The 25,576-nt window shown below is 35.4% G+C and overlaps 4 protein-coding genes and 1 long non-coding RNA gene across 13 annotated transcripts; 2 read left to right on the forward strand and 3 right to left on the reverse strand.

The window, feature by feature from the left end:
• Positions 1-246: 246 nt before the first annotated feature.
• LOC120251482 (protein NLP3-like) lies at positions 247-4,667 on the forward strand. Of its 3 annotated transcripts, none has more exons than XM_039259998.1 (5): positions 247-622; positions 1,133-1,704; positions 2,175-2,222; positions 2,313-3,345; positions 3,515-4,667. In XM_039259998.1, the coding sequence occupies exons 1-5, from the start codon at positions 316-318 to the stop codon at positions 4,525-4,527; spliced, it is 2,973 nt and encodes a 990-aa protein (XP_039115932.1). In that variant the 5' UTR covers positions 247-315; the 3' UTR covers positions 4,528-4,667. The 3 variants fall into 3 exon arrangements, with proteins under 3 accessions (XP_039115932.1, XP_039115933.1, XP_039115934.1); XM_039259999.1 differs by having other exon boundaries at positions 1,142-1,704; XM_039260000.1 differs by having other exon boundaries at positions 324-622; positions 1,129-1,704.
• Positions 4,668-4,868: 201 nt separating this feature from the next.
• On the reverse strand, positions 4,869-5,515 carry LOC120251886 (LOB domain-containing protein 1-like). Of its 2 annotated transcripts, none has more exons than XM_039260536.1 (2): positions 5,360-5,515; positions 4,869-5,265 (listed from the first exon to the last, which is right to left on the reverse strand). In XM_039260536.1, exons 1-2 carry the CDS (start codon positions 5,507-5,509, stop codon positions 5,041-5,043), a joined length of 375 nt encoding a protein of 124 aa, XP_039116470.1. In that variant the 5' UTR covers positions 5,510-5,515; the 3' UTR covers positions 4,869-5,040. The 2 variants fall into 2 exon arrangements, with proteins under 2 accessions (XP_039116470.1, XP_039116469.1); XM_039260535.1 differs by having other exon boundaries at positions 5,345-5,515.
• A 3,078-nt stretch (positions 5,516-8,593) lies between these two features.
• Positions 8,594-13,195, forward strand: LOC120251158. Of its 2 annotated transcripts, none has more exons than XR_005533388.1 (3): positions 8,594-8,994; positions 12,203-12,293; positions 13,073-13,195. It is a non-coding gene; the product is annotated as an uncharacterized LOC120251158 (long non-coding RNA). The 2 variants fall into 2 exon arrangements; XR_005533387.1 differs by lacking the exon at positions 8,594-8,994 and adding an exon at positions 10,747-11,220.
• LOC120251157 (bidirectional sugar transporter SWEET4-like) lies at positions 12,506-14,124 on the reverse strand. Its single transcript, XM_039259696.1, has 5 exons — positions 13,985-14,124; positions 13,772-13,808; positions 13,296-13,674; positions 13,094-13,213; positions 12,506-12,963 (listed from the first exon to the last, which is right to left on the reverse strand). The coding sequence occupies exons 1-5, from the start codon at positions 14,025-14,027 to the stop codon at positions 12,778-12,780; spliced, it is 765 nt and encodes a 254-aa protein (XP_039115630.1). The 5' UTR covers positions 14,028-14,124; the 3' UTR covers positions 12,506-12,777.
• Positions 14,125-17,982: 3,858 nt separating this feature from the next.
• LOC120251678 (RNA-binding KH domain-containing protein RCF3) lies at positions 17,983-24,672 on the reverse strand. 5 transcript variants are annotated; one of them, XR_005533470.1, is made up of 9 exons: positions 23,739-24,670; positions 23,052-23,528; positions 21,850-22,098; positions 21,432-21,701; positions 19,620-19,702; positions 19,421-19,529; positions 19,205-19,331; positions 18,923-19,107; positions 17,983-18,416 (listed from the first exon to the last, which is right to left on the reverse strand). XR_005533470.1 is itself a non-coding variant. In XM_039260291.1 (8 exons), exons 1-7 carry the CDS (start codon positions 24,456-24,458, stop codon positions 19,208-19,210), a joined length of 2,049 nt encoding a protein of 682 aa, XP_039116225.1. In that variant the 5' UTR covers positions 24,459-24,672; the 3' UTR covers positions 18,821-19,107; positions 19,205-19,207. The 5 variants fall into 5 exon arrangements, 3 of the variants coding, with proteins under 3 accessions (XP_039116225.1, XP_039116224.1, XP_039116223.1); XR_005533469.1 differs by lacking the exon at positions 17,983-18,416 and adding an exon at positions 18,443-18,516; XM_039260291.1 differs by lacking the exon at positions 17,983-18,416 and having other exon boundaries at positions 18,821-19,107; positions 19,205-19,353; positions 19,426-19,529; positions 23,739-24,672.
• Between the last annotated feature and the right edge of the window lie 904 nt (positions 24,673-25,576).

Raw genomic sequence — 25,576 nt, forward strand, 5'->3', positions numbered from 1 at the left:
TTTATATTTTTTTAAAAAAAATAAAAAAATAACAACAATAATAATTTGGTTGATTATTATAAATAAATAAAAAAATTATACGCCTTTATAATTGATTTAGACACGTTGGGGGAATAGCTCCGATCCAACCGAGACGAGTTGGACTCGGACTTTAATCTATATCGTTGAATTAACATCCAACGGCTGAAAACGCGTCATCGTGCCCACTCGGTTGTCCCCATTATCATATTCTAGATCCGATCACCCACTAGTTCTTCAAGTTGCCCAAATCTCCAAATTGCCAGATGGAATCGCGGCCATTCGTGAGCTTCTCTGATGGAGAACCAACAACCGGGGCCGCAGACCGCCGTCACGCCGCCGGCGCCGCCGAACGAGGTCATGGAGCTCGATCTCGTCGACGTGGACGCCGCTTCTTGGCCCTTTGATAGTAGCGGTTTTCAAGGGAACTCGTTGTCTTCGTTCCTTCTCTCGCCGTCGCCTCCGTTTTCTCAGGGTCTCTCACAACTCCCCTTCCCTCCTCCTGGTTCGCCTCTTTGGTTCTTTGAGGATCGAGCTGCTGAGATCTCCGCTGACTTGTTGTCTTCCACTAGATCTCTCCACTCCGAGCACCTCGCCTCTCGTGGTCCGACTCTTTTCTCGCTTTGAGTTTCGCTTGTTTTCTCGGTTTGCGGATTGGTGTGGATTTGCTTTTGTGAATGTCGTTGGCTTTGTTTTGGTTCAACTGTTTGATCGGTTGTTTGCTTGTGATTTAATCTGGTTTGGCGACGATTTCATCTGGACTTTGACTTCTTTTTATGTCTGTCTTCTCAATCATGCGTATCGTGACTGGAAATTTCAGTGGTGGATTTGTTTCTTGTGCTTTTTCCATGGTCTCTGATGGTTTCCTGCTTGAAAAAATGCATGAAAGCAACCATCTTTGTGTAACATTTCGGCCTAATTTTGTAAACCATGCCCCCCAAAAAAAAAGCAAAATTTTATTTTTCTAAAAAATTGAAAACTGGCTGGGAAAACTAAAAATTTAATTTTGACGAGGAATTCCAGTCCTTCCCTTTCCATCTATATCTTGACAAATTGGCCTTTTTTTTTTTCCTTATTTTTCATTTGGGCGATTTTCTGATTGCTTATTAGATAGCATCTCCAGGGGATTCTGAGACTGTGAATGTAAACAATAATGGGGAGGCTGGAAGAGCGAAGCAACCTCAGTTGCCTCATGTGGAGGGGGTTTCTGATAGTTCATTCTTAATCAAGGAACGGATGTCACAAGCACTCCGGTACTTCAAAGAATTGACAGACCAGCATGTTCTTGTTCAGGTCTGGGCTCCTGTTAAGGACGGGGACAGACATGTTCTCACAACCTCCGGGCAGCCCTTTGTTCTTGACCCACAGAGCATCGGGCTGCTGCAGTACCGGACTGTGTCTTTGATGTATATGTTTTCAGTTGACGAGGAGAGTAATGGAGTGTTGGGATTGCCGGGGCGGGTTTATAGGCAGCAGCAGCCAGAGTGGACTCCTAATGTGCAATACTATAGCAGCAAAGAGTATCCTAGGCTTAATCATGCCCTTTATTATGATGTTCGGGGGACATTGGCATTGCCAGTTTTCGATTCATCTGGTAAATCTTGTGTTGGTGTTGTTGAGATGATAATGACGTCGCAGAAGATCAATTATGCTCCTGATGTTGATAAAGTCTGCAAAGCTCTTGAGGTTTGTGAGTTTCTAGCTCCATATCATTTTAATTGCTGTTTTCCAGTTGATTATGTTTTTGTGAAGCATGTGCTTCCCAAGCATGGAGTTTTCTTTCTTTCTCTATGATATTAAACTGATAAAATCTTCACTTATGTTCAATCAACTAGTAGACCTATTATTTGTGTCATTCATATTTCAGTTTTCCATATGAAAGGGATGCAGAAAGAGGAGGTGAAGTAAGGTTTTTGTTTGTACACCAACTTAAAATCTTTTTTATGCACCGATAAATTAGTGAATCATATTGTTTTATTATGGATTATCATAGTAGCTACTTCTTTCACGTCTGATATCGAAAAAATTTGCCAACTAATACATTGTCATTAAAAGGACTGATACCACTTTTTTATTGCTTAATTTTGTTCTGTTACAATTGTGACCGGTGCTATCGCCGGTATATTTACCAGTAATACCTATTCATTTCCCTGCAGGCTGTAAATCTGAAGAGTTCTGAAATCATGGATCACCCACGTGTTCAGGTCAGTTATTAATAAGCCTGTTGCATCAAAGTAGATTGTCTTTTCTACTTTGCTCACTAGTATGTGTGGTTGTTAATACTCCTGAATCAGATATGTAATGAAGGTCGCCAAGCTGCTTTTGCTGAAATTCTTGAGATTTTAACTGCAGTTTGTGAGACACACAAGTTGCCTTTGGCTCAGACTTGGGTTCCTTGTAGGCATCGCAATGTGCTAGTTCATGGTGGTGGGTTGAAAAAGAATTGTTCTAGCATTGATGGAAGTTGTATGGGGCAAGTGTGCATGTCAACTACTGATGTGGCATTTTATATCATTGATGGTCACATGTGGGGATTTAGGGATGCCTGTGTGGAACATCATCTTCAGAAGGGGCAAGGGGTAGCTGGCCGGGCATACAAGGCCCGCCAAGCATGTTTCTCTAGGGATGTTACCCAATTCAGTAAAACTGAGTATCCTCTTGTACACTATGCCAAATGGTTTGGATTGAGAAGCTGTTTTGCTATATGTTTACAAAGTTCTGAATCAGGGAGCGATGATTACATTTTAGAGTTCTTCATGCCTGTTGACTTGAACAGCTCTACAGACCAACAGGCTTTGTTGGACTCAATTTTAACTACAATGAAGCAGCATTGTCGTAGCTTGAAGTTTGCAGCTAATACAGAATTACCTGATGGTGGAGTATTTGTTGAAATCATTAACATGTCTGCAACAGATGCAAATGGAGATGCAGAAGTACTGGAAGGATTAAAGATTGAACTCAGTGGCATGCTTTCAACTGAGGAAAATGCAGTAAAAGCTCATCTTATTGGTGGCCCAGGAAAGGAACTATCTCATCATGCATCCTGTGGAACATATCCTAGCCCCCTTGATGATTTACCGTATGATGAAAATGTTATACCTGATACGGATGCGCAAGAGCAGCCTTTTGTGACTGATGATGATGTTGGTAAAGAAAGCAACCAAATTATTAATTCAGATGGATGTGGAACCTCTAATTCCAGTGCAGGTGACAAATCAAAAAAGAAAACTGAAAGGAGAAGAGGCAAAGCTGAGAAATCAATCAGTTTAGATGTTCTGCAACATTATTTTGCCGGGAGCCTGAAAGATGCAGCCAAGAGCCTTGGTGGTAAGATTTGCACCAACTTAGTGCTGGTATTTGTTTGCAAAGGCCATTTTCGCAAACATGGATATGAAGGCTTATTTTTAATTTTAAAAATATCTGCAGTAGCTTGTGGGACACGTAATAATTTTTTTATCCATGATGAATCCTCTAATTATTTACTTTGTGATGACAGTTTGTCCTACAACCATGAAGCGCATTTGTAGGCAACATGGGATATCTCGCTGGCCATCTCGCAAGATCAACAAGGTCAACCGGTCTCTTTCCAAGCTGAAACGAGTAATTGAATCTGTTCAAGGTGCAGAAGGAACTTTTAACATTACCTCTCTTACATGTCCAATTCCTGTTGCTGTTGGCTCCATTTCTTGGCCCGCTGGTTTGGGTTGTTCTAAACAGAATGGTGCTCCTGAGGAAAAAGAATTGTCTCCACATCACTCACCGGAAAGAGATGATCATCATAACAAGCTTCTTGTTCACCAGAAACTCATTTCCAATCAAACTGGCTCTCAGCCAGAGCCTGGTCAACATGCTGATTCTTCAAAATCTAGAAGCTCTTCTGGAGAACCAAGCGGGAACTCTCATACGTCACAGGGTTCATGTCAGGGAAGTCCAATCAATGAAACATGTCTGGGTGTTCCTATTTCTCCATTGAACCTAGAACAACAGCTGAATACAGTTGATTGCTTGGGATCCCAACCAAATGCGGCTGCATTATGTTCAATGCCTGATGCGGCGGAAATAGCAGATCAATTACCACTTCTTGGTGGAATGCTGATTCAGGATTCAGGTAGTTCTAAAGATTTGAAACTTCTCTTTACTACAATGGAGGGGTGTCCAGATGAGCAAGTGAACGCAAGTAACAATAGTCTTTCCCAGCCTGCCGCAGTACAAGATTCGAGAACTGTTACCATTAAGGCAAGTTACAAAGAAGATATTATAAGGTTTCGGTTGCCATGCAACGCAGGTGTTGTGGCTTTGAAAGACGAAGTTGCCAAACGACTGAAATTAGAGAATGGTTTGTTTGATATTAAATATCTGGATGATGATCATGAGTGGGTAGTACTAGCTTGTGATGCAGATTTGGAGGAGTGTATGGAGATTGCAAAATTGTCAGGAGGTCGTCTGATCCGGCTTGCTGTTCATGATGTTGTGGTAGTCCTTGGAAGCTCGTGTGAGAGCTCTGAATAAGGTCTAGCCATCAAACTGTTTTTCTGTTAGACTGTACTAGCAAGTGTACAATTTTTTTAGTGAACCTACTTCCTTTGTATCATTTGTGAGAGGTTAATATGAATAAAATCTAGTTTCCATTGTTTGGTGCCTTCCGTCAATGATTCAGTGCATGAACTTCTGTTATTAGTTATGCTGTATGGTTGGAGTGAGATGATTTTATCATTTTCCATATTGAACAGATAATAATGTGAACATTGTGGTGAGTTATTTACTTCTATCATATGCTTGGAATTTTACAGCAATTACTCTGATCTCTCATCCATAAAATTTGTTTATTTGGTCAAAATTTGTTATTCTAGTTCTTATTTCCCATCTTTCATATATAAAACAGGACAAACAAAGGGACTCTTCACAGTTCTCAGTCAGTCTGGTTGCAGAAATTAACACTGCACTTTTACACTTTTCTTACTCCTCTGCATTCATAGACAAACTGCAACCTTTGAACCACATTCACACATTCCTTTGAAAGTCTCATATCATTTCCTTGTTCATCAGAAAGTTCATCAGCTGATCTATCTGCTCGCGCGACTGGAGAACCTGCTCCCGTGCTTCTCTCAATTGCTTCTCAAGATCTTCAACACATTTCTGCAGATAAAAGATAGCACCTGTGCATCCATAGACAGGGTCTCTCAGCCTGGCATAAGCTTCATACACCAACCCCTTCACAGCATCATCTCTTCTCTCTTCATCCACTATCTGTTTCAGAATCATTGCCAGGAATCAAAATGGTGTGAGAATTCAACACAAACATTTCTGCTGAAAAGAAAAACTACACCTTGGTTTTTCTCACTTGAAGCATTCTGATAACATTGCTAGCTCCAAACACCTTATGTACTGCTGCAAATTTCCCTGGCTCATCTGCGGGGAAATACGGAGCTAGCATGCATTTAGCATTGCATCTCCGGTGAAGCATTCGACAAGCGGCGCATGGAGAAGTCATGAACAAGTTGTGACACAACTATTTGTATAGCTTATAGTACTCCCTAAGGCACTATTTATAGATAGATGAACATACTCATATTGATGCAACATCTAATTAATGGAAGCAAAATTAATCTGTTACTTTGCTTGTTTTCTTTCTTTCTTTCTTTTTTTGGCTCAAATTTACTCTTTGATTCAAAGTAGTTTAAAGTGTGAGATAAGATCAACTAAATTCCTTGGTTAGGAAAAAGCATTGCATTGGGGCCCAAATGGTATCAGTAGGATTTTTCATGCTTCATTGTCTGCAAATTTGATTCAATGAAGCCAGAAAAGGTTGATGTGATAGTCAGCAATTGCATGTTTTTCTTTTTTTCTTGTTGAACATACCTTAGGCCCATATATTTTTTTCTTTTTTGTTTTACTATTTAACCCAGCCCATTTTTCAGTCCAAAAAAAAAAATCCACATTAGTTTTAATTTCTAAGTTTTTGTCAAACATTAAATATATATTACTCTTACAATAGAAATGTGATAATTCATTTCTCACTCAAATAAACATCGAACGAAGATTTGACTCCTTTCCATTGCAGTTGTATCGTTCGAAGAATAATTCAAATTAGAAACTTGAAAAATACTTAAAAAATAAAATTTTAAAACATTATTATTTGTTATGTAATTTATGAGAATACTTAAATTTTGATAACATTGTGACAAGAAATAAAATAACATATAAAGGTGAAAGATATAAAGCATCAACATCTAAGAATTTGATTGATATATGAAATAATTGAAGCCTTGGATGGTTGTCGGCAAAACCGAAAAACGCATGGATTTTGTTTAGAGTGAAATGAACTTATGGCCGAAAAGAGGATAGAGGACACACGAAGAAGTGTGCCTCAAGCGTCTAACCGTTTTCATCCATGAAACTTTTATAATTACAAAAATATTTTTTGAATAATATATTATTAAAATCAACCAAATATACATAAATGCCAAATGTGCTTTTTTTACTTTTTTTACTCTTTTTTTCAATTTTTATTCTTTTGCTATATTTATATATAATTAATATTTTTTTATTTTGATAAAATTAACAACAACCTTTCACAGAGGATTTATCAAAATGACAAATATGTAAGGTGGTATACTAGTTATGATGGTTTAATAACCCTCTACACAGAACAATGATGACATATCATATGCGTTCACGATAATATATTAAAGATCATAATCCAACTGTGGTAAATTTTCTCTACCTTATAATTATGAAAAGATAAAGAATACAACTCATTAGTGAACCGTTAAAAATATGATATTTTTATAATATTATACATTACTACTATAATTCTGAAGAGGAAAAAATTTGACCCTCCATTTCTTCATTCGTACCCATATAATTTTTCACTACACTAACCGGTGTTTGGCTAATTTTTTTTTTTTTTTAAGTATTTCAAACCGTTGTTTTGTCTTCAGTCAAATAGAACAGTATACATATTTCTCTTATTTGAGATATTTTCTTTCAAAAACACCAACCAAACCATTATTTCAAACCTTTCCAATACCACCCACAAAATACCAATTCAGTAATTTAAAATTCAATTTACATATTTTTTTAGTTATTAGTTTTTAATAAACCCTCCAAACAACCAAAAGAAAACTATAAGAAAAAAATTTAATTCATGAAATAATTTCGTTGATTACTAATTTCTCCCAACTCAAATGGGTTAAAAAATAGTTATTATATTAAAAAATTTGCAGATAATTCAAATTTTTTTATGTTTTTTTTTTTCAATCTAGTTTGCAAAAAAGTTATAAGTGTTTACCACTCGACTATTGTGATGGTAATTTTTTTATGATTTTTTAAAAAATTTTTAATGGTCATAAATATATTATTATAGACGTTCGAAGGCTAATTTATTAAAATAATGTTATTTTTTTATTAATTCCCAAAATACGCATTTCTGTAACTATTTACGGAAATGCGCATTTTGTATTTTTTTATTATTTTTTTTAAAATTAGCGGGTCCCACGGTCATTTTTTAATATTTAAATTTAATTTTTTTAAAAAACAGAGGGCCCGTTATATTTTTAATATTAAGTTTTTATTTTTTTTAAAACTGCGGGTCCCGGTAGTTTTTTAAATTAAAAACATTTTACATCCAAACCCTTATAATTTTTATTAATTTTTTTTATAATTTTTTTTTCACTTCTACTATGTTATTTTTTTACTTTCACTAATTGTAACTGGCTGTTAATAATTTAAATAAATAATTTTAATATTTTTTCATAATAAGGGGGTTGTTGAAATGAATTATTATTGGCGTATGCAGCCTCACACATTCATTGAAAATGAATTGGATGAAATTAATCTTGAGTCATCAGTTTGTTAGGTGGAGCGTATATAAAACTCTCCAAAGTCTTTTTCTAAAAACACACTAGTCTTCAGTTTGTTAGGGTGGAGCGTATATAAAGCTCTCCAAATTCGCTTTCAAAAAGCACAGCTAAAGTATTAATTTCATCCGATGGGACTCTTTATGGATGAAAGTTTGGGTCTTGACGTCATCGATAATTTATTTCAACAACCCCTTTTATTATGAAAAAAATATTAAAATTATTTATTTAAATTATTAACGTGAGTTCATGATTAGTGAAAAGTAAAAAAATAACATAATGAAGTGAAAAATTATAAAAATTAATAAAAATTATAAGGGTTTGGATGTAAAATGTTTTTAATTTAAAAAACTACCGGGACCCGCAGTTTTAAAAAAAATAAAAACTTAATATTAAAAATATAACAGGCCCCTCTATTTTTAAAAAAAATTAAATTTAAATATTAAAAATGACCGTGGGACCCGCTAATTTAAAAAAAATAATAAAAAAATATAAAATGCGCATTTCCGTAAATAGTTACAGAAATGCGTATTTTGGGAATTAATAAAAAAAATAACATTATTTTAATAAATTAGCCACGTTCAAAGCTCATACTATTATTTCATCGACTTTTACAAATTTTCAATTTTTTCAAGCGGCCGGCTCGGCTCGGCTCAAGCTCATCCATCTTGAATTTGAGCCGAGCCAGAGCTGGACTCAGCCGGCTCGATCAAACCTCTATTCCCGCCATCTGTGAAAAATACTCGGAACCAGAGAAACCAGAGTTTCGACGGATCAAAAGCTAGGGTTAGGGTTTACAGTCGCAGCTCACGATGCCAGAAATCAAGGGAAAGGGACGCAAGAACCGCAAACGAAAATCGTGAGCTTGTCTTCAAGGTTCCCGGCCAGGAGCACGCCAACGCTCTACCCATTCCCATTCTCGGCAATGGCCACTGTAAGGCGGCTTTGCCCCATTGTCACCATGAGCACCGAGGGCATCGTTCTTGTTGGTATTCGTGAGGCCAGGCTCTTGATGGCCTATAAACAGCTCCCCGTGTGCACTCGGAGACACTAGGGCATTGGTAAAGGGCTTGCTGAGGAGCACGATGTGGCCCCTGTGTTTGATTTGAGGAAGTCGGTACTGGTTTCTTTGGTTTGAGTTTTGGGATTGAATATTAATTGCAGCTAAATTTCTGCTTTTTATTGTTATTTTCTGGTGCATTGTTGTAGGTTTAATGTGTTTCTAGTCTTTTATTGGCTTGAATTTTATGTGTATAGTGATGATGGTCTACTGTCTTCTTTGATTTATTGAATTTAATTGAATGATAATTTTTTTTTTCTGTATTTCGTATGATTGTTGAGGTTTAAGTGAGTTGTGGGTGGATATTTTAATTGCAGAGGTAGGTGCTTTGAGCAATCTATGATTTGTGTTTTTCCTTACTTGCATCTGGAATCTTGTGATTAGATAGGATGTTATGTGTTGACATGTTTGCGGTGTTTGGTCGATTGATTGTGGAGTTGAGGTTTTGGACCATGACATGATAACTGGAATTTGATCCTTCTCACGCAACGATGGAGGTGTTGGCTGAAATGGATTGAAAGAACAACTTTTTTATAGTCTTGAGGTATGTGTTTTGATGAGCTCATACCGTTTGTCCTTTGCTTTTAGATGAAACGTGGAATCTATTCTTTCCCTTAAACATAGGATGCTAATTGTCTCTGCCATGTCTCAAGGCTGCTGTTGTTAGGTTCCTGCACTGCAATTTTTTTATTTTATTTTTCTTTTACTACTGACAAGTATTTTGATATGTTTTCTTCCATTCCATAGTTCAAATTTGTACTATGTGTAAATGTAAAAGACAAAATTAAGATGCACTACTTGTGTTTCCTTTGGTTGTTTGATGGCAAAGGTCTAATTTTGTCATATTGTGTTTGTTATTGCATTTGATGCATTGTTATTGTTATTGCCTCTGCGCATCATTTGGACTAGTTTGTTATTTTAGCAAGGATATGAAAGTGTTTTTGTGTTCTATTTTGTGGAGGGCCTTCGATCGTCAAGACACCTTATTAGCTTCAGATTGCATCATTCTAGAATGATTGGTTCTACATGCTCAATAATATCAAACGTTGTTGATCCTGATAAATTTGAATCTTAGCAAGTCCAAGATTTGAAGAAATAAGTCAGAATTAATTTCTCAAACAAATAAACATTGCTGCTTTGGCATGTGGATTTTATGGCTGAGACCAGGATGTATGAAAATGAGCTTAGAAACTAAGTGCTTTATATGCATAATGGAATGAATAATACAGTGATTTGTCGTTCTGGGCTTTTAAAACTGAGCACTTGAATTGTTGACCTTCGTCCAGGGATGATAGCTGGAATTTGGTATCATGACATTCTTTGATCTATTGGCATCATGCTATCTAGATTTTTTTTCCTCAACAGCTTTCCTTTAGTTCCCTTGATCAGTTTCCTAGTCGGACTATTGTCGAAACATGTGTTTTTTTTTCCATGCTCATGAATCTCAAAATGTGCATATTTTGCCATTACTTATCTACTATGCAATTATTTCAAATCAAAGACATGTATAGATATAATGCCCCTCTAACTCCAGCTTGCAAAATGGCCCCCTTATTATGTTAAGCCTTTCAAACATCGGGATGCTACCTTGTGCCATCTATGGATATAGGTACATCTTGCTTTTGCTAGTACTAGTACTATTAGGAATGATGGAAATAAGACAAACTAGCCTTCAAATGATAAGTTCCATTTTTTGGAATTTCAATCATGAAGGTGACGATAGTTAGTTTAGCGTGGAGGTTTATGAGAACCAGATATGACAAATTAAAAGTGGAAGTTTGAGACATCATCTCAATTGATTTAGAAAGAGAGAAACATCTTATCCATTTTAGAGCAATGACTGTAAACTGCTGCAGTAAACAATCTGGACCCTGGACTAGAGAAAAAAATAATCCAAAAAGGTTCTTCCAACAGAAAATATTAGATTGGTGTCATCAAGCATGCTACAACTATTGGTGGGAAGCCAAATAATTGCTGCTACATTGATTAACTTGATTATGATGGAATTCTGCTTGGAAAATGTTTCCTAAGAGCAGAAATGCAATTTTTTTTATCTTTGGAAGTTGACATTCATATGCAAATATAAATTTATGAGTGGAGGAATGGAAGGAGATTGAGCATCAGAATAAGTAGTTGTTGTCCACAAAATACATTTTGCTATTTTACTTTCTTTTGATGCCTTAACAGTATTCCTAGTAAATTTCACGTTCTGTTATTCCATCAGCTCCATGTGGATGTCATGATATTTCATTTTGCCTGACGATGATCAAGTTGAGGCGTAGGGTACTCTAGAATTTGAATAGTCTGAGTTCCTCTTTTAGTTTTTATTCCAAATTCTTGGTGTCGTGCTGCTTATCAAACTCATATTAGTTATTCTAAGTTTTCAATTTAGAAGTGCATGAAAGAAGTCTTAATATTCAATGGACGAAGTAATTTAGATCGTTTTGAGCACTTGGAAACATGTTAAATTTCCTGTGGATATGTTTTGGTTCATCCCTATGACACTATTGACAGACACTGTGCCATGTAGCATGCAGGGCAAGTGGCTCATTTCTTTTGGATGCAAATGTCTAAACCGTTCATGTTATTTTTAAACAGGTTGTAAGAGTCCGGTATGCCTTAAATATTCTTTTTCCCGCATCTTTTTTGCATGTGATACTAAATGTCAGGATTTCTAGAATCTTAGCTTTATTACAGTAATCTTTCCATTTGCTTTGTGGATTTAGTGATGTTTGTGATTCCTGAAATATTCTTGTATGTACAAATATTATTGTAGTTCATTTTTACAAGCCCCTCTAGTGCTTGCCATCTGGTCCGGGAATTATGTAGCGTCGGCTTTAGATGAAAAAGAATACATATTACGTGATCGTTGCACTCACGCAAATGAAATCCTGTTGACTTGATAATGAAATTAAATAATGTTTATTTGTTAATGCTGTTATGTAATCATGCTTTGGATATATGAATCAGTGGCGGTTTACAATTCACAGATGCTGTTGGACAGGGTTTCTGTCAAGATGTGGATTTGTTTCACTAATATATGCATATTTTCCTGGAATGATGCTAATCATGGAGTCTATTTGCTTTCCTGGAATCACTAAATTTGTATTTCTTAGTGGAATTGTGGATAGCCCTTACTCTATTTGATCTTTGACATTAAAGGCGTAAATGTGCCTTTCTAAATAGTTTGAATTTAGTTATTTCCTTCCTTTGTTTGCCTGCGTACTGTTTTGAGAGATTTGTTTTTTTTTTAATTTCTATCCAGGTGACTTCACAGAACTACCTAATCACCAGATAAAAGACCCCAAATTTATCAAGTGGCGGTGATTGTCAAAGCTACATGATACTTCATTTAGGTACATATTCTTTTCTTTAATTCTATCAAATATCACTAGATAAAAGACAACCTTTTTCATTGTGCCAATGCTATTTTTTCGGTCGAACAGATTTGATTGTTTGTCATAGCTAAATAATTCTTAACTCCGGTACATATAATTATTTGTTATTCCATCAGGTATACTCGCAAAGCACCAAACACAACTTAATTTATAAACAATCACCAGACAAATTGCTCAATATTTTTCCCAGTAAACATCAGGCTGAGAAGTCTTTTATTTGTTTAACTTCAAATGCATGCACCCTTACATTTCTTATCCCAGGATACATTTTCTGTAGATTTGCCTGATCACAAAAAGAGCATCTAGCTTACTCTTTGAAGACTCTAATCAGCCTTCCAGAGCTAGTACTTACGAAGAGATAAAGTGCATAAAAATAAAATCTTGTAAGTAAATCACACACACACACACACATACATAGATTAATAAAATAAGAGGCTCAGTTTCACAGGCCATTCTGGGCTGCTGCACTGTAAGCCTTGCTGGCCGGTTCTCCGATGACCACCACCTCCTGCATGGCCAGCCCTTCATTTAGTTTCCGTTCTTCCGTCTCTCTCTGTGTTGATTTGTAGTAAAGTGCATACAATACCAACTGCGCAACCGCGAACATCACGCCCAAGCCATTTGGAATCTGTTCCAAAAACGATGTTCTTTCACTGTTTAGATCAATACCAGTTGTTCAAAACTTTTCTTCTTGAACTGAAAATATTATTCTGATACTTTGTGTATTTATTTTTCAGAGAATTAGAAAGATAACATACAGTGATATAGAGATCAAACTTCAGTAGAGCATAAGTAGTCCAGCAAACACCATTGAAGAAAGAAGCTACAGATAGCGTCAGAGGCATGTACTCCACGCTCTTTGTTTGAATCACCAGTTTCTGCAACCCATGTAAATACAACCATTGATTCTTGAATCATTATTCAATTAAAGATATCTACTCATGCATATACTGAACCTACCATGGCAGCAAGCGGAGCGGCATACATCATAGTACCGAAGAAAACACAGAGAACTCCGACGACCATGGAACGTTGCTGGTATGAATGGATGAAAAGCAAGACCATAAGCCCGACGAGAGCAACAAAGACGAGCTCAGCGACGAACATGCTGATAACTCGAGGTCGGTTTTTCCTATCGGAAAACACTATGAACATGAGGACGTAGAAGAGCTCTATGGCCATGCCTGAGCCATTGATGGTGAGCACCAGAGTGCTATGAGGGTGAACTAATGGAAGTCCATAGACCACCCAAAGCATGCAGTTGAGAAGTGTTGCTAAGTATGGCACTGCCGAGAACTGCTCCACTGTTTTCTTTTTCCATATCCTACAGAACGTTGGCCTAAAACATGAAGACAGTTTAGTTTAGTTTAGTTTTAAAAGCTTTGTATTATATATGTGTTGAAAAAGATTTGAGACAAGTATGATTATGTTCTTACAATGGTGATAAGAACAACAAAAGTGCAATCACATTCCCTGAAAAGAAAGAGTTTGGAGAGTGTTAATGAGGTCTAAAATATAGAAACTTAAGACTTATTGTGAGTGCAAATGATACATGTATTTAAGTGCATGATCATGAAAAAAAGTAAAAACAAAAAAAAGGATGAAGACATGATGAAAATGGTATGGAAAACATAGAAAACAACACCCACCCATGATCCCAACCGCTGTCCTAATAATCTCAGTGGAAACCATGGTTAAGATCTGGAGATAAGTGAGAGCTTGTGTTGCTGTTGTTGTTGTTGTTTCTTAATGCAAAGAGAAGCATAAGGTGGTGCTGTTTATATAGTGGTTTGTGATATGGTGCGCCTTCTCTATCACTCTCTAGCTTTTTTTATAAAATAATTTAAATATATATGTATGTGTATGTGCAATGTAAATTTGATAGAAAGTTATAAATTTTTTATTAAAAAAAATGGTTTTTGTTTTGTTTACCAAAAAGAAAATGAAAAGGAAAAAAAAGTGGTTGCTTTGGATTTGACAACCAAAATAGATCAAAGGTACAGATATGTGAAACTCTTGCACTTAATCAAGAGTTTTTACTCATGGAAAGAAACTATATAAACGAGATAATATGCATCATCAAGAACATATAGCACATATGTTTTTTTTTTTTTTTTTAAATTTACATCAATGTTTTGAGTTTTTGAGGAATGGAATAGAATCCATAGATGATGATGATAAGTCACTGGTTGTTGGCTGCCACTTCATTGATTTGAGATGATTTTTTTGCTTCATTGGGAATAAATTTGTGAGGAGTGGTTTCATTTCATTAATATTATTAATAATAATAATATTATTATTATTATTATTATTATTGACTAATGGCCAAGTGCCATGCTCACAAAAAATGTCAAAGAGACAAATAAATAGAGTGGTGAACCAATTACGGTGACTTAATTACTCACTATGGATTTAGATATGGGGCAGACTAATACACAGGCAATGGGTGAATATAGAACACGGTGAACATGGGTGGACAGTACTAATACAGTATTTTAACAATATATTTATATAGTACAACATCACAAAGGGTGCACCACTCACCAATCATTCATGGTGGCTACCACTAGGTTATGTCCTATTGTCGGTTACATTTTATTCTCGTGAGTGAGTTGTGATCATTAATGAAAAATACTAAAATTTAATTTCAAAAATTTAATAAAATAATTTGTATAAAATAAGTAAAGAATGAAGTTCACAACAGATTGAATTAGAGAGGCAGATCTTAAAAGAAGAAATGACAAACCGAAACAAAGCACATTGAGATGCAAAAAACAACAAAAGGAGGCCATTTGAGATTCCTTTCAATCAAAATGAAATCTAGAAAAAGTAAACAATGATTGACTCAGAGAAGTTTATATATATATTTATATATAAATATTGTTGAAGTACTTTTTTTTAATTAATAGTTTAAGTGCTAAAAAATTGGATCAAAACAAATTAAATTAAAAATTAAACTAAAACAAATTTATTTAACAAATCATCAGAATCAATAAAAATTAGCTAATTCATTTTGTTAAGACTCACTAATACCTGTCTAAACAACAACATTAATTATAATACATGGTTTAAATAAATAAATTTTAATGGGAATATATCTATAAACTTTTAGGTAAGATAATTTGACAAATGTGATATGTGCATATACAATTTAAAGACATATACACATGAGTAATAATAGTTTACCCGTACGCTCCACTCTATTGATACAATGATTAGATTACAAGTCCATTTTTACAGCTAGGACCTTCATCGCCACTTCATTCAGTATATTTCAAAATCAGATAATGAAAATCCTGTAAATTAAACCTTTTGTGATGGTGCCAATAGACAGCACTTTTTAGATAAAATTAATTATTTTTTTAATCCGGTTTTGAAAAGAATATCATACTCATTAAAGTTATGTTTGTAATAGAAATGGGAGAATTATGAGTTTACAATGGAGGAATTATTGGTTCATGATGGAACTTGATAGAATTTGAATTAATGGAAGGAAAAAGCATAGAGTAGGCAAAGGTGGCACAAAAAACATTCTTCATGCGTGGCCATTGTAAGAAAAATGCTCCCATTCCACTAGAGCACAATATTTACTATTTTTGGTAAGTTCTTGTTACTTCTGGAAGCTTGTGGCCTTCCTTCCATCTCTTCCATTTTCGCTTGGTGTTTGGGACCTATTTAATTACTTTTATTGTTTTTTTTTACTCTTTTATATTCATATTTTATATATAAGCACATTTTCCGTGTAAGAATGGATAATGGACTTTGTTTGTATATATACTCTATGAAAAGTGGATAATTATGCATATATACTCTCACAATATAATATGTGTATATATGTTCTTAATATATGTACATATACATATGCGGGTGTAATATATGAATAATCTATATCATAAATATCAGTAAAATAATTTTTGAAAAATACCAATCCAGTGATAACTTACCATAAAGTGGGTGAGGGGACAGAATTTGAAGCCTTACTCATACAGTACTATTGTTCATACATTCCAATGCTATAGAGTATTATTCATTCACTATATAATAAATTTCAGTATAAATCTCCTGTGACAGGAATGATATTTTCTACCTCTTCGAAATTATATAGTTGAAGAATTATTATTGTGGAGTTATGATTCCTAATATATTATCTTGGGTTTATGTGATACATTTTTATTGCCTCACATGTTAGAGAGGTCATATGGTAAATCTCTAAAAAAAATTATTTAACCATTATAATTAGTGTATTTTGTACATGTCTATTTTTTAATGGAGCTTATCATATTTTAAAAATAATAATAGTAAATAAATAAATATATAGTTTAACACGAGAGAGAGAGAGAGAGAGAGAGAGAGAGAGAGAGAGAGAGAGAGAAGCAAAGGAGAGATAATAAGCCAATAAATATGTTGATTAATAATTTAAAATAAATTTTGATCTTTTTTGACTTTTTTGGAGATGCGTAAAGAATATATTTTTTATAAGATATGTATTTATATTTATATTATACAAAATTTATTTTTTAAAAAATAAGATTTTGAACGTTTGGTTGGGATGGTTATGCTTGCCTTTGTCATGCCTTTACTTCAATTCTCCAATGGTACTTTTCTTTTGTTTCTTTCTAGTTGAATTAAGAAAAGCTAAGTCAGCACAGTGAGATCTCATTTAAATGTTGGCATAGTTTCGTCCATTAAATTTTAAAAATAAAGTCCTTCATTACATCAACATTTATCATATGTTTGATGTTTCCATTAATTCTTTTATTTGTCAATCCTTTTTAGCAGCCAAATAATCAGAATCATTATTATCTATTTTTTTAAAAAAAACTCTATTTAACTTTCCAAATGTCAAAGCACATGTGTCAGGCTGCCAAGGCTTTCACTTATTTATACTTAGTTTTCTTTTTTTGTTTATATGCATCGGCCATTATTTAGCTCTCATTATATAAAAAAAAAAATTAATATATTTTAAAATTTATATTAATATTACATTAAATTTCGGACAATATGAATAAACTTAAAACACTATACTCAGCTTTTTTTTAGGAGAGAAGCAAAACCCTAAACTTCTCTGCATAGAAAATAAATTCATTACTTTCCAGCTATTGCGCCGGTAATATTAAATTAAAAATTCAAAATAATCAAAAGAATATTTTTATAATTTTTGAGAGCATACACACAAAAAGGCCTTTATATTTTTGATTAGTGGATAGAAAAGTAATTAGGTTTGGGAACAAAAGTAAATTATTCTCAGTAGGCTTAAAACAGTAAAGGAATATTAATCATTCAAAACATTCCAGCAAAACAAAATGTGATAGTTTTCAACAATACAATATTGAAGTGTGTGAGACCAAATCACCATTTTCAGATAGATGCTTCTACTGTTTTTCCAACACTTAAAGAAAAAGAAAAAAAAAATACATATATATATATATATATAGATTATAATAAAGTTAAAACATACAAAACACAAGAAGTAGGTTTCAATTCATTGAATAGAGAGATGTGTAAATAACAACACTTCAAAAGCAAATAATAATGGAGAGAAAGAGAAGGGAAGAGAGAGCTCCACCATTACAAATGCTGTCGGCCAAATTAATCCCCCCATAAAATTCGGAATTCTGATTCCCTAATTTTAGGTATTAATTTAATACTTGTTTAACCCTAATTGCATGGAATTCACCAAGGTGTTAAATGAGATCTAATATGAGGATCAAATCTCACCACCCTAAGTACAAATCTCAGTCTGGAGAATTGGTGACTTTTAAGTGGACAAGGGGCACAAGACAATAAGAGATAAATGAAGAATCTAATCATGAAAAAGTTGACATTAATTGTAATTATTAATAACAATAATAATACCAAAGATTGATTTGACATAATAGGATTATAGAATGGTCCCATCCCAGATACAGTTTGTAGCTAAGAAGGAAAGAATTTTTTTTTGTTTTTTTTGATAAATAAATCATACCTGTGGTTTTCCTTTTTCATCTTTGTAATGAGTAGTGTTTGTTTGTTTGTTTGTTCACCTGCAGATTGCAGTTGGGCAGCTCCCCAGTAAACTTTTTGATCATAGTTTGCTTGAATCTGCAACAATGTACTTTATGTATGTACTAACAAAGCTTTTGGAGTAATCAATGGCAGCAGATCAGATGACAAAATGAGTAAATGAGTCCAGTCCTGACTCCTGATGATGTTCATGTTGGATGCAATGGAGGATGACCAAATAGAATGAATGATGATTGTTAATTAGAAATATAAGTAAACAGTGTAGAAAAGTTTGCATGCTTGATCTGGAAAGAAATTCTGAAATTGAATACTTATTGTTGTAATATATAGGGTAAAAATGGAGGCTGAAAAAACAAAATGATTCAAGAATCAAGACCAATGCTTGAATGGCATGTACACCATAAACTCTTTCATATATCCGCATGAAAATTGTGATAAATTAATATTTCTGTTCAAGACATGCAAAACAAGGGCAACAAAAAGATGCAACTTTTTTTTTTCATAATTTGCTCAAGAGAGAGAAATAGAGAGGCAGAGAACACTGTGTCTGTGCGGCATGTGATCCTAATGGAAGCCCAACATACCTTTGTACAAGTTAAAATTTGCCATGCTGGACTTCCAATTACTAATGAAATATCTCGGAGTTATCAGGGACAATTTGTAAATGGTGATAGCCAGATTGGTGTTGAAGTAGTATTATCCCTTTGCTAGCAGTAAAGCTTTGCACACCAGCTGTTTATTTATTAGCTCATTGGAACATCATCTTGTGCTGACAAAAGGATGAGATAGCATCATAATCACAGCAAGAAGTAATATTGAGCCGACCAGCACAAGCACATACAGAGAGAGAGAGAGAGAGAGCTCACTGCTTAGTATAAAGCCCTGAAGCAGGCTCTGGGCTCTTTCAGCCTGATCAGGTGTCCCGGAAATCTTAACGACTTTGTCTGTTTGCTCAGACCCATCCTCAAGAAGGCTAACTGTTGCTCCCGACAACTGTTCAAACAGAAAGGAGTACCTACAAATGAGTTTCTAAACTCTTAACAAGGTGTTAAAGAAAGAAACATGGTTGGAAACGAGTGGACCTCACTAATCTGAGCAAGCTTGCTTCCTGATCTCATGGTTAGGCTCCGAACTGCATGCTCTGGTATAATGACTTCCAATGTAGTCTTGGTAACTAGTGGTGCGCTGAGTCTGAGACACAAAAGAAAATCAAAATAGTTGATTATAAGAGAATTGTAGTAAGAGTCAAGCATGTAGTTATAAAAGATGAAAATCCATTACCTTCTTGGCATACTTCTTCGGCCTTCATCATTTATAGTGCTATCATCCTGCTCCAATGGTCCACTAGCAACTCCTCCAGTCTCCTGAAACCACAATTTGAACATAAATATATATTGTTTGCGCCTGCTAAAACTAGAAATGTAGAAACATTGGAATATGGTACACAATCTAACTAGAACAACCGACAGTTGTATGTCTTCAACTTATAACCACACTTGCAAGCTACCACAACAAAACTTAATACTGTTGAATTGAGGCTACCTACAAAGCAATTAAGATGGTTGTCTAAAGAAAACAAAACCATAGCCAGAAGGAAACAAACATCAAGGATAATGTGCTTAAGTCATGCATGAGAAGCTTGTATAAATAGGTGGAGATGCTTAGCGGTACCTGTGTAGGATCACTTCCGGACAATCATCAAAAAGAATAAAAAAACACAATACATTTAATAGAGTGGCATATTAATTGAAATCCTATAGCCAATGTAGCAAATGTGATGCTCTGAATTGAAATTCCTAGACATTGCAAGTGTTTCAGGATCTTCGAAAATGACATGGATATGCACTGGAGGCAAATGAGGAATAGGAGATTACAAATGAGGTATGACAGTGAACCAGAAGAAATGGTCTTTCAGAAGTCACAAGAAATAAAGGACTCCAATATGGAATTCTACATATAAGTCCAGACCAAAATGCAATTATGATATACAATTGCATTGTTGTAACATCTTTAGACACAGAAACATTAAAATAAAATATAACAAAAAGAGTTCTAAAATTTTCTGGGGAAAGAAATAAGAGTTGAGGAAGCAAGTAACCCATTTAAGTATAAAAAATTTACGGATTCACTAAGAGAAAGGCAGACAATATAACCACGTGAGTTGTCAGGCTATCGTTAATTGCACAAACAGAAGATACGGAACAGATAATTTTATAAGATTAATAAGGTAGATGAAGCTGAGGAAGAGGAAGAGCAACAGCCAACAAATTAATAACTTAAAGAACTAACAGCAGCAGACAAGCAAGTATGAGAACAAGCACTTACAACCTTGACCCATGAAGAGGAGATAATTAAATGACCTGTTCAATTAGATGTAAAGACCTTGTTTTTGAGATATTATATATCTAAGTTGAAAACAAAAATTTGTTTCAAAGGAAACACTTTATTGATGAAAAATGAACAAAGAGGACAGGCATATATATGCCAAAAATCAAGCAAGGTGTGCTTGCATTTTACACATGGGCCATCAAGGAATAGAATCTGTTAAAGTAAGAAGAAAAAAAAAACCTACTGAATAATAACAATTGGCCATTCCCAAAAAAGATTAGCTGTAGAAAGGCAATGACTCAGAAAACTGTAACTGAGATTTGGCAGAATATATGCTAGACGGTACTAGTGAAGTGGCAACAATAATTACATTCACAGAAAGGTGGCCTGATTGAGATTGTCCTTAGGAGAGATACACATCGTATTGACTTGTTTGTGAACATGTATGAGGAACTTCTCAAGGATATCTCTTTTAACATGAATATTACTTTCAAGTATAGTATCATCGGAGACAAAAAGAAATATACAACTCACAATTGGGGCATACAAAAGCTCAGATTGTGCATATGACTGCATTAACATGTATTATAAAAAATGGATACTAATCCCAACACAAAGCACATGGTTAGTATGCATTGAATACTATGAAAGTTGAGCTTGCAGCTGCCATGGCACACACATAAATTGTTGAAAATATGTCAAGACATGGCGCAACAATTATACCAAAGGAGGGAAGAAAATTACACATCAAAGAAATGTATGTACCTTGGATTGCCATGTAGTTGGTTGTGCATGTGTATTATGACGAACAGAGGCAGACGGATCACTTCCTTGGTAGCCTTCAAGAGGTGAATTTTTAACAGGTGAGCTGGGCTCAACTGCACTAACACTACTGGCATGGTTTGAAGCAGAATTGGATTGTGCCAGCAAATCTTTTGGTATGGATATGTCACGAAATAGGTGACTACGTAATCGTGCAGTAATCTGAACAAGAGCATTGCGAGCAGCTCTTATCTCACCAACAATCTGTAAGCACTTGAATTTGGTACAAGTGTTACAATCAATAAAAGGAATCATAATTAGTCTTAAAATAGTCATGATTGATATAATGGTCTCCCAAAGATAATGACAGATAAACTTAGTACCTAGAGGTCTGCCAACAGGCAGTAAGTTCAGAACTAACCTGTACAAGCTCATCAGCATCCATCGCACAAAGTGGATGATCTTCCTTTGGTAATATCTGAACATTAGCACTGGTCAACTTCTGTATATCTGATAAAGATCCATCCCTTCCCTCTAGACAGCCAATTTCACTGGCTGGAACAAGAAGCCTTGTGGTTATGATGTTATCCTTGTCAGGACCAAGATCTACTATGTTAGTCTGAATATGAAGCAAAGCTTCCTGAGCTGGAAAGAGGTCATCGTCAGGACCCTAAAACATAAACCTTTGCAAGTTAAATACAAACTTAAAAAAAGATAAAATATAACAATTGCCAGTGTTCAGCAAGAGCAAATGTCAGCATACATAGATTCAGGGGTAAAATGAAATCAAAGGGGATTAAAATCTCACAATAGCTGGAAAGAACGAATGCGTTCAATATAAAAGAGAGGGAGCATCACAAAAATAAAGCAAGATTGGATGTCACCGTTGAAGGTTCCTATCCCTAAACTAACATGACAGGATTTGAAGCATGAGTTGGTGCAGGCAGCTTTGAAGGATTCGAGAAGCATAATCAAGAGTATGTGTCTTCTAGGTTCAGACCATTCAGTGATCAAACAATCTAGTACTTGCAAAACAAAAGTTCAGCATTCCAAATGCCATAATGTTACACTGAAGTAATCCTTTTGATCAAGATAACTTCCAAAAAAAACAAAAAAAATCCCAACTATTTTCTTATAGAAATTAAGAGACCATACAACGGAAGACATGTTTCCTCAAGATTCATATAAATCATGTGTACAGCAGATGAGTTATTCTAATATCCAAAAGACAGTGAACTATGATTGTAGGGGGTTCTAATGATAAAACAAAATGAACTTAAAAGCTAATTATTCAACTTCTGTAGTGTAAGATAGAGGATTTACACCAAAAAAACTGGTTTACATAAAAGAAGATATGCTGCTACGTGAGTATAAGAATGGATTTGAAAGCCTTACCAATACTAAAAAAAAGAATGGTTCAGGGTTTATCTAAGGTGGTAAACTGCAACAGACGGGAGAGTAAAAAATAGCAAAGTTAAGGGATCGGTGCTAAAGACATAGATGCAGAAATAACTAGCTAAAAGGCAAAAAAGCAAACAAAAAAAAAAATTACGGCATGTAAACAAAATTATCAAATAGAGCTCACAGCAGTTGCATTGGTGGGGCAAGGGTTTCAGCAATTACCTCTTCAGAGGTAATAACAATAACACGTTCATCTGACCCAGGAACAGGATCACAAACCTTCACATCAACACCAATATCAGACTTAAGCATTTCAATAATTCCATCAGAAACCCCCATGACATTCTCAACCTTCTCATTTGGGCACAGAATGCGAAATATAATATCATCGGAAGATAATGACTGTGAATTGTCAACGGCCTGATTACCGTCAGAATCAAATGCAAATCTGGATGAGTTTGAACTATGTAGCTTGTTTCTAGCTCGGTTTGCTCCTGTGGAAGACCTTGATCCAACATCAAAGCCTTCCAGTGCTGATTGACTTTGAGCATTGTTCATGAAATCATCATCATGGGGGAAATAATGCTCTGGAGAATGTAATCGCCCACGAAATGGGCCCCTGTCACGATGCAGACTTTCCAATAAACGAGAGGAGATGATCTCCACAGCTTTCTTCACACAAATACCTTCTCCAACAACCTATTGAGAAAACAGTAAAGGTACATAACATTGTTCTCTATAGTAATAACAAACACACATCCCTAAAATTGAAAACAAAATCAAAATTAACAGCATCTAAAGTTCATCAGCATGACTAGACTGGCATCTGATTGGCAATAGTTGAAACAAATAGTGGCAATAGATCACGACATTGCTAAAAGGCGAGGCCTTTGCTTCAGGAGATGGTACCTGGACGACCTCCTCGGAGGGCGAGACGCATTGCGGCGTGTACTGATCACGAGGCAGGATCCTAATGTGCGTCTTCGTCTCCATCCTCATCTGCTCGATGATCTTCCCGCCCTTCCCGAGCAGGCACCCAACATGACTCCTCGGCACAACCAACCTCGTCGTAATCCTCCCCCGACCACTCCTCTCCCACCCACCGCCGAACTCATCCCCATCCTCGCCACCGCCAAACTCCAGCTCCGTGTCCACGATCCGCTCATGGATCAAAATCAGCGCGTCCTGTGCAGGCGAGAACTGAGGGGGACGGCCATCAGGATCGCGCCGCATCGAGTCCGACGTCTCGATGATCCGCTCATTGTCCCCATGGACAAGCTCGTGGACAGTGATCCACGAGCCCGTTTTTTGCCGTATGAACTTGATAGAGTTCCCAGACTTACCAACGACGGCAGTGGCCCTGATTTCCGGGCAAAGGATGCGGAACACAGTGGTGGCAGTGGTTGCAGGAGCAGAAGCAAGGGGAGGCGGAGGAGGAGGAGGAGGAGGAGGAGGGGGAGGAGGAGGGGAAGGGAGCTTGGTAGGACGACGATCGGGGCGGCGATGATGGTGGGCAGCGGCGGGGGGTAAGGGGTGGTGGCGGCGAGGCTTGGATCGAGAAGGAGGGGTTGGAGGGTCAGAGTCATGGTCATAGTGGTAGCTGCTGCGCTTGGAGCGGGATCGCTCCATCAATCCAGTCTAGGGTTTTGTGGGTGTGGGCGAGTGTTGCAAGGAAGGGTTTTTAGCTCATTGTGCGGATTTCTAGGGATTGTCTTCGTGAGCTGGTGGTGGTGGTGGTGGTGGTGGTGAGCTTGGTGGCAGTGCTTACGAGTGAGAGAGGAAATGGCGGTCTTCAGTCATTCATTGGAGTCCTCTTATTAGTCCTAAGAGGAAATAGATGGACACACAGAGAGGGATGCATGTCTTGTGTGTTGATTACTTGAATTGAGGATTTTTTTTTTTTTAGATTATTTGGGTGATATTTGTAATTTTTAGAGTGGTTTTTGGGGGTGGGTTTATTTTGTAAACCTTTTATTTTTTATCTTTTTTGGTCGTTATTCGGTTATGAACTTTATATATATATATATATATATTTGGAATAATGGAGTTTCAATTCTTTGCTGGATTTATTTTATTTTATTTTATTTTATTTTTTAAAAAGTATAGCCAAGCCATGAAATGTAACTCTCTCTGTCACTGATTTTAAATAATAATAATAATAATAATAATAATAATAATAATATCACATCTCCTGTTATAAGTGTTTTTTTTTTAATTGAAACGGTATTTTAGTCTAATTACACTAAATCCACTGGCTAAGATTTGGTTTGCAGAATTTTTATTGTTGGGTTTAAAATCGTGTTGAATGTAGTGGTGTCAAAAAATTTTGGATGAAGGCGGGTTTACAACCGGATTTTTTTATTGAGTGAGTGAATGTACATGAATGAATTGTCATTGTCTCTTACTGTATATGTTCTTGTTGTATAAATAAAATAAGTGTTTTTTTATTAATTTAATAATAATATTATGTTCATTCAAAAGAAAATATCATTAATAAATTTAAGTATTTTGGAAGATTATTTGATGATAAAAAGTCAAACCAAGGTATTATAAATTAAAATGAATGCATTGATGGTCGGACTAAAAATATATATAACAAAGAATTCAAAAGACTAAAGTTTAATTAATAAAAGTTAAATGAGAGGCTTGTGGCTCACAAGAGAATTTTTATTTTTTGATAAAACACAAGAGAATTTTCTTTTGTAATCTTCCATTCATTAGAATTCAAAGTATGTGATATGTATATG

This window comes from Dioscorea cayenensis, chromosome 20 (genome assembly GCF_009730915.1).
Source record: "Dioscorea cayenensis subsp. rotundata cultivar TDr96_F1 chromosome 20, TDr96_F1_v2_PseudoChromosome.rev07_lg8_w22 25.fasta, whole genome shotgun sequence".
Lineage (NCBI taxonomy): Eukaryota > Viridiplantae > Streptophyta > Magnoliopsida > Dioscoreales > Dioscoreaceae > Dioscorea > Dioscorea cayenensis.

What these genes read in the sequence shown, in the direction of transcription:
- LOC120251482 (XM_039259998.1), top strand. Translation starts at nt 316, where the DNA reads ATGGAGAACCAACAACCGGGGCCGCAGACCGCCGTCACGCCGCCGGCG. An exon ending in TGGATCACCCACGTGTTCAG is followed by an intron (nt 2,223 to 2,312) that starts GTCAGTTATTAA and finishes CTCCTGAATCAG; the next exon opens with ATATGTAATGAAGGTCGCCA. An exon ending in TGCAGCCAAGAGCCTTGGTG is followed by an intron (nt 3,346 to 3,514) that starts GTAAGATTTGCA and finishes TTGTGATGACAG; the next exon opens with TTTGTCCTACAACCATGAAG.
- LOC120251157 (XM_039259696.1), bottom strand. Translation starts at nt 14,027, where the DNA reads ATGGTTTCCACTGAGATTATTAGGACAGCGGTTGGGATCATGG. An exon ending in TTGTTGTTCTTATCACCATT is followed by an intron (nt 13,675 to 13,771) that starts GTAAGAACATAA and finishes TTCATGTTTTAG; the next exon opens with GCCAACGTTCTGTAGGATAT. An exon ending in CCGCTCCGCTTGCTGCCATG is followed by an intron (nt 13,214 to 13,295) that starts GTAGGTTCAGTA and finishes CATGGGTTGCAG; the next exon opens with AAACTGGTGATTCAAACAAA.
- LOC120251886 (XM_039260535.1), bottom strand. Translation starts at nt 5,509, where the DNA reads ATGACTTCTCCATGCGCCGCTTGTCGAATGCTTCACCGGAGATGCAAT. An exon ending in TTCAAGTGAGAAAAACCAAG is followed by an intron (nt 5,266 to 5,344) that starts GTGTAGTTTTTC and finishes ATTCTGAAACAG; the next exon opens with ATAGTGGATGAAGAGAGAAG.
- LOC120251678 (XM_039260289.1), bottom strand. Translation starts at nt 24,458, where the DNA reads ATGGAGCGATCCCGCTCCAAGCGCAGCAGCTACCACTATGACCATGAC. An exon ending in CAACTACATGGCAATCCAAG is followed by an intron (nt 19,703 to 21,431) that starts GTACATACATTT and finishes TTGTGGTTTCAG; the next exon opens with GAGACTGGAGGAGTTGCTAG. An exon ending in TCAGGGCTTTATACTAAGCA is followed by an intron (nt 19,108 to 19,204) that starts GTGAGCTCTCTC and finishes TCCTTTTGTCAG; the next exon opens with CACAAGATGATGTTCCAATG.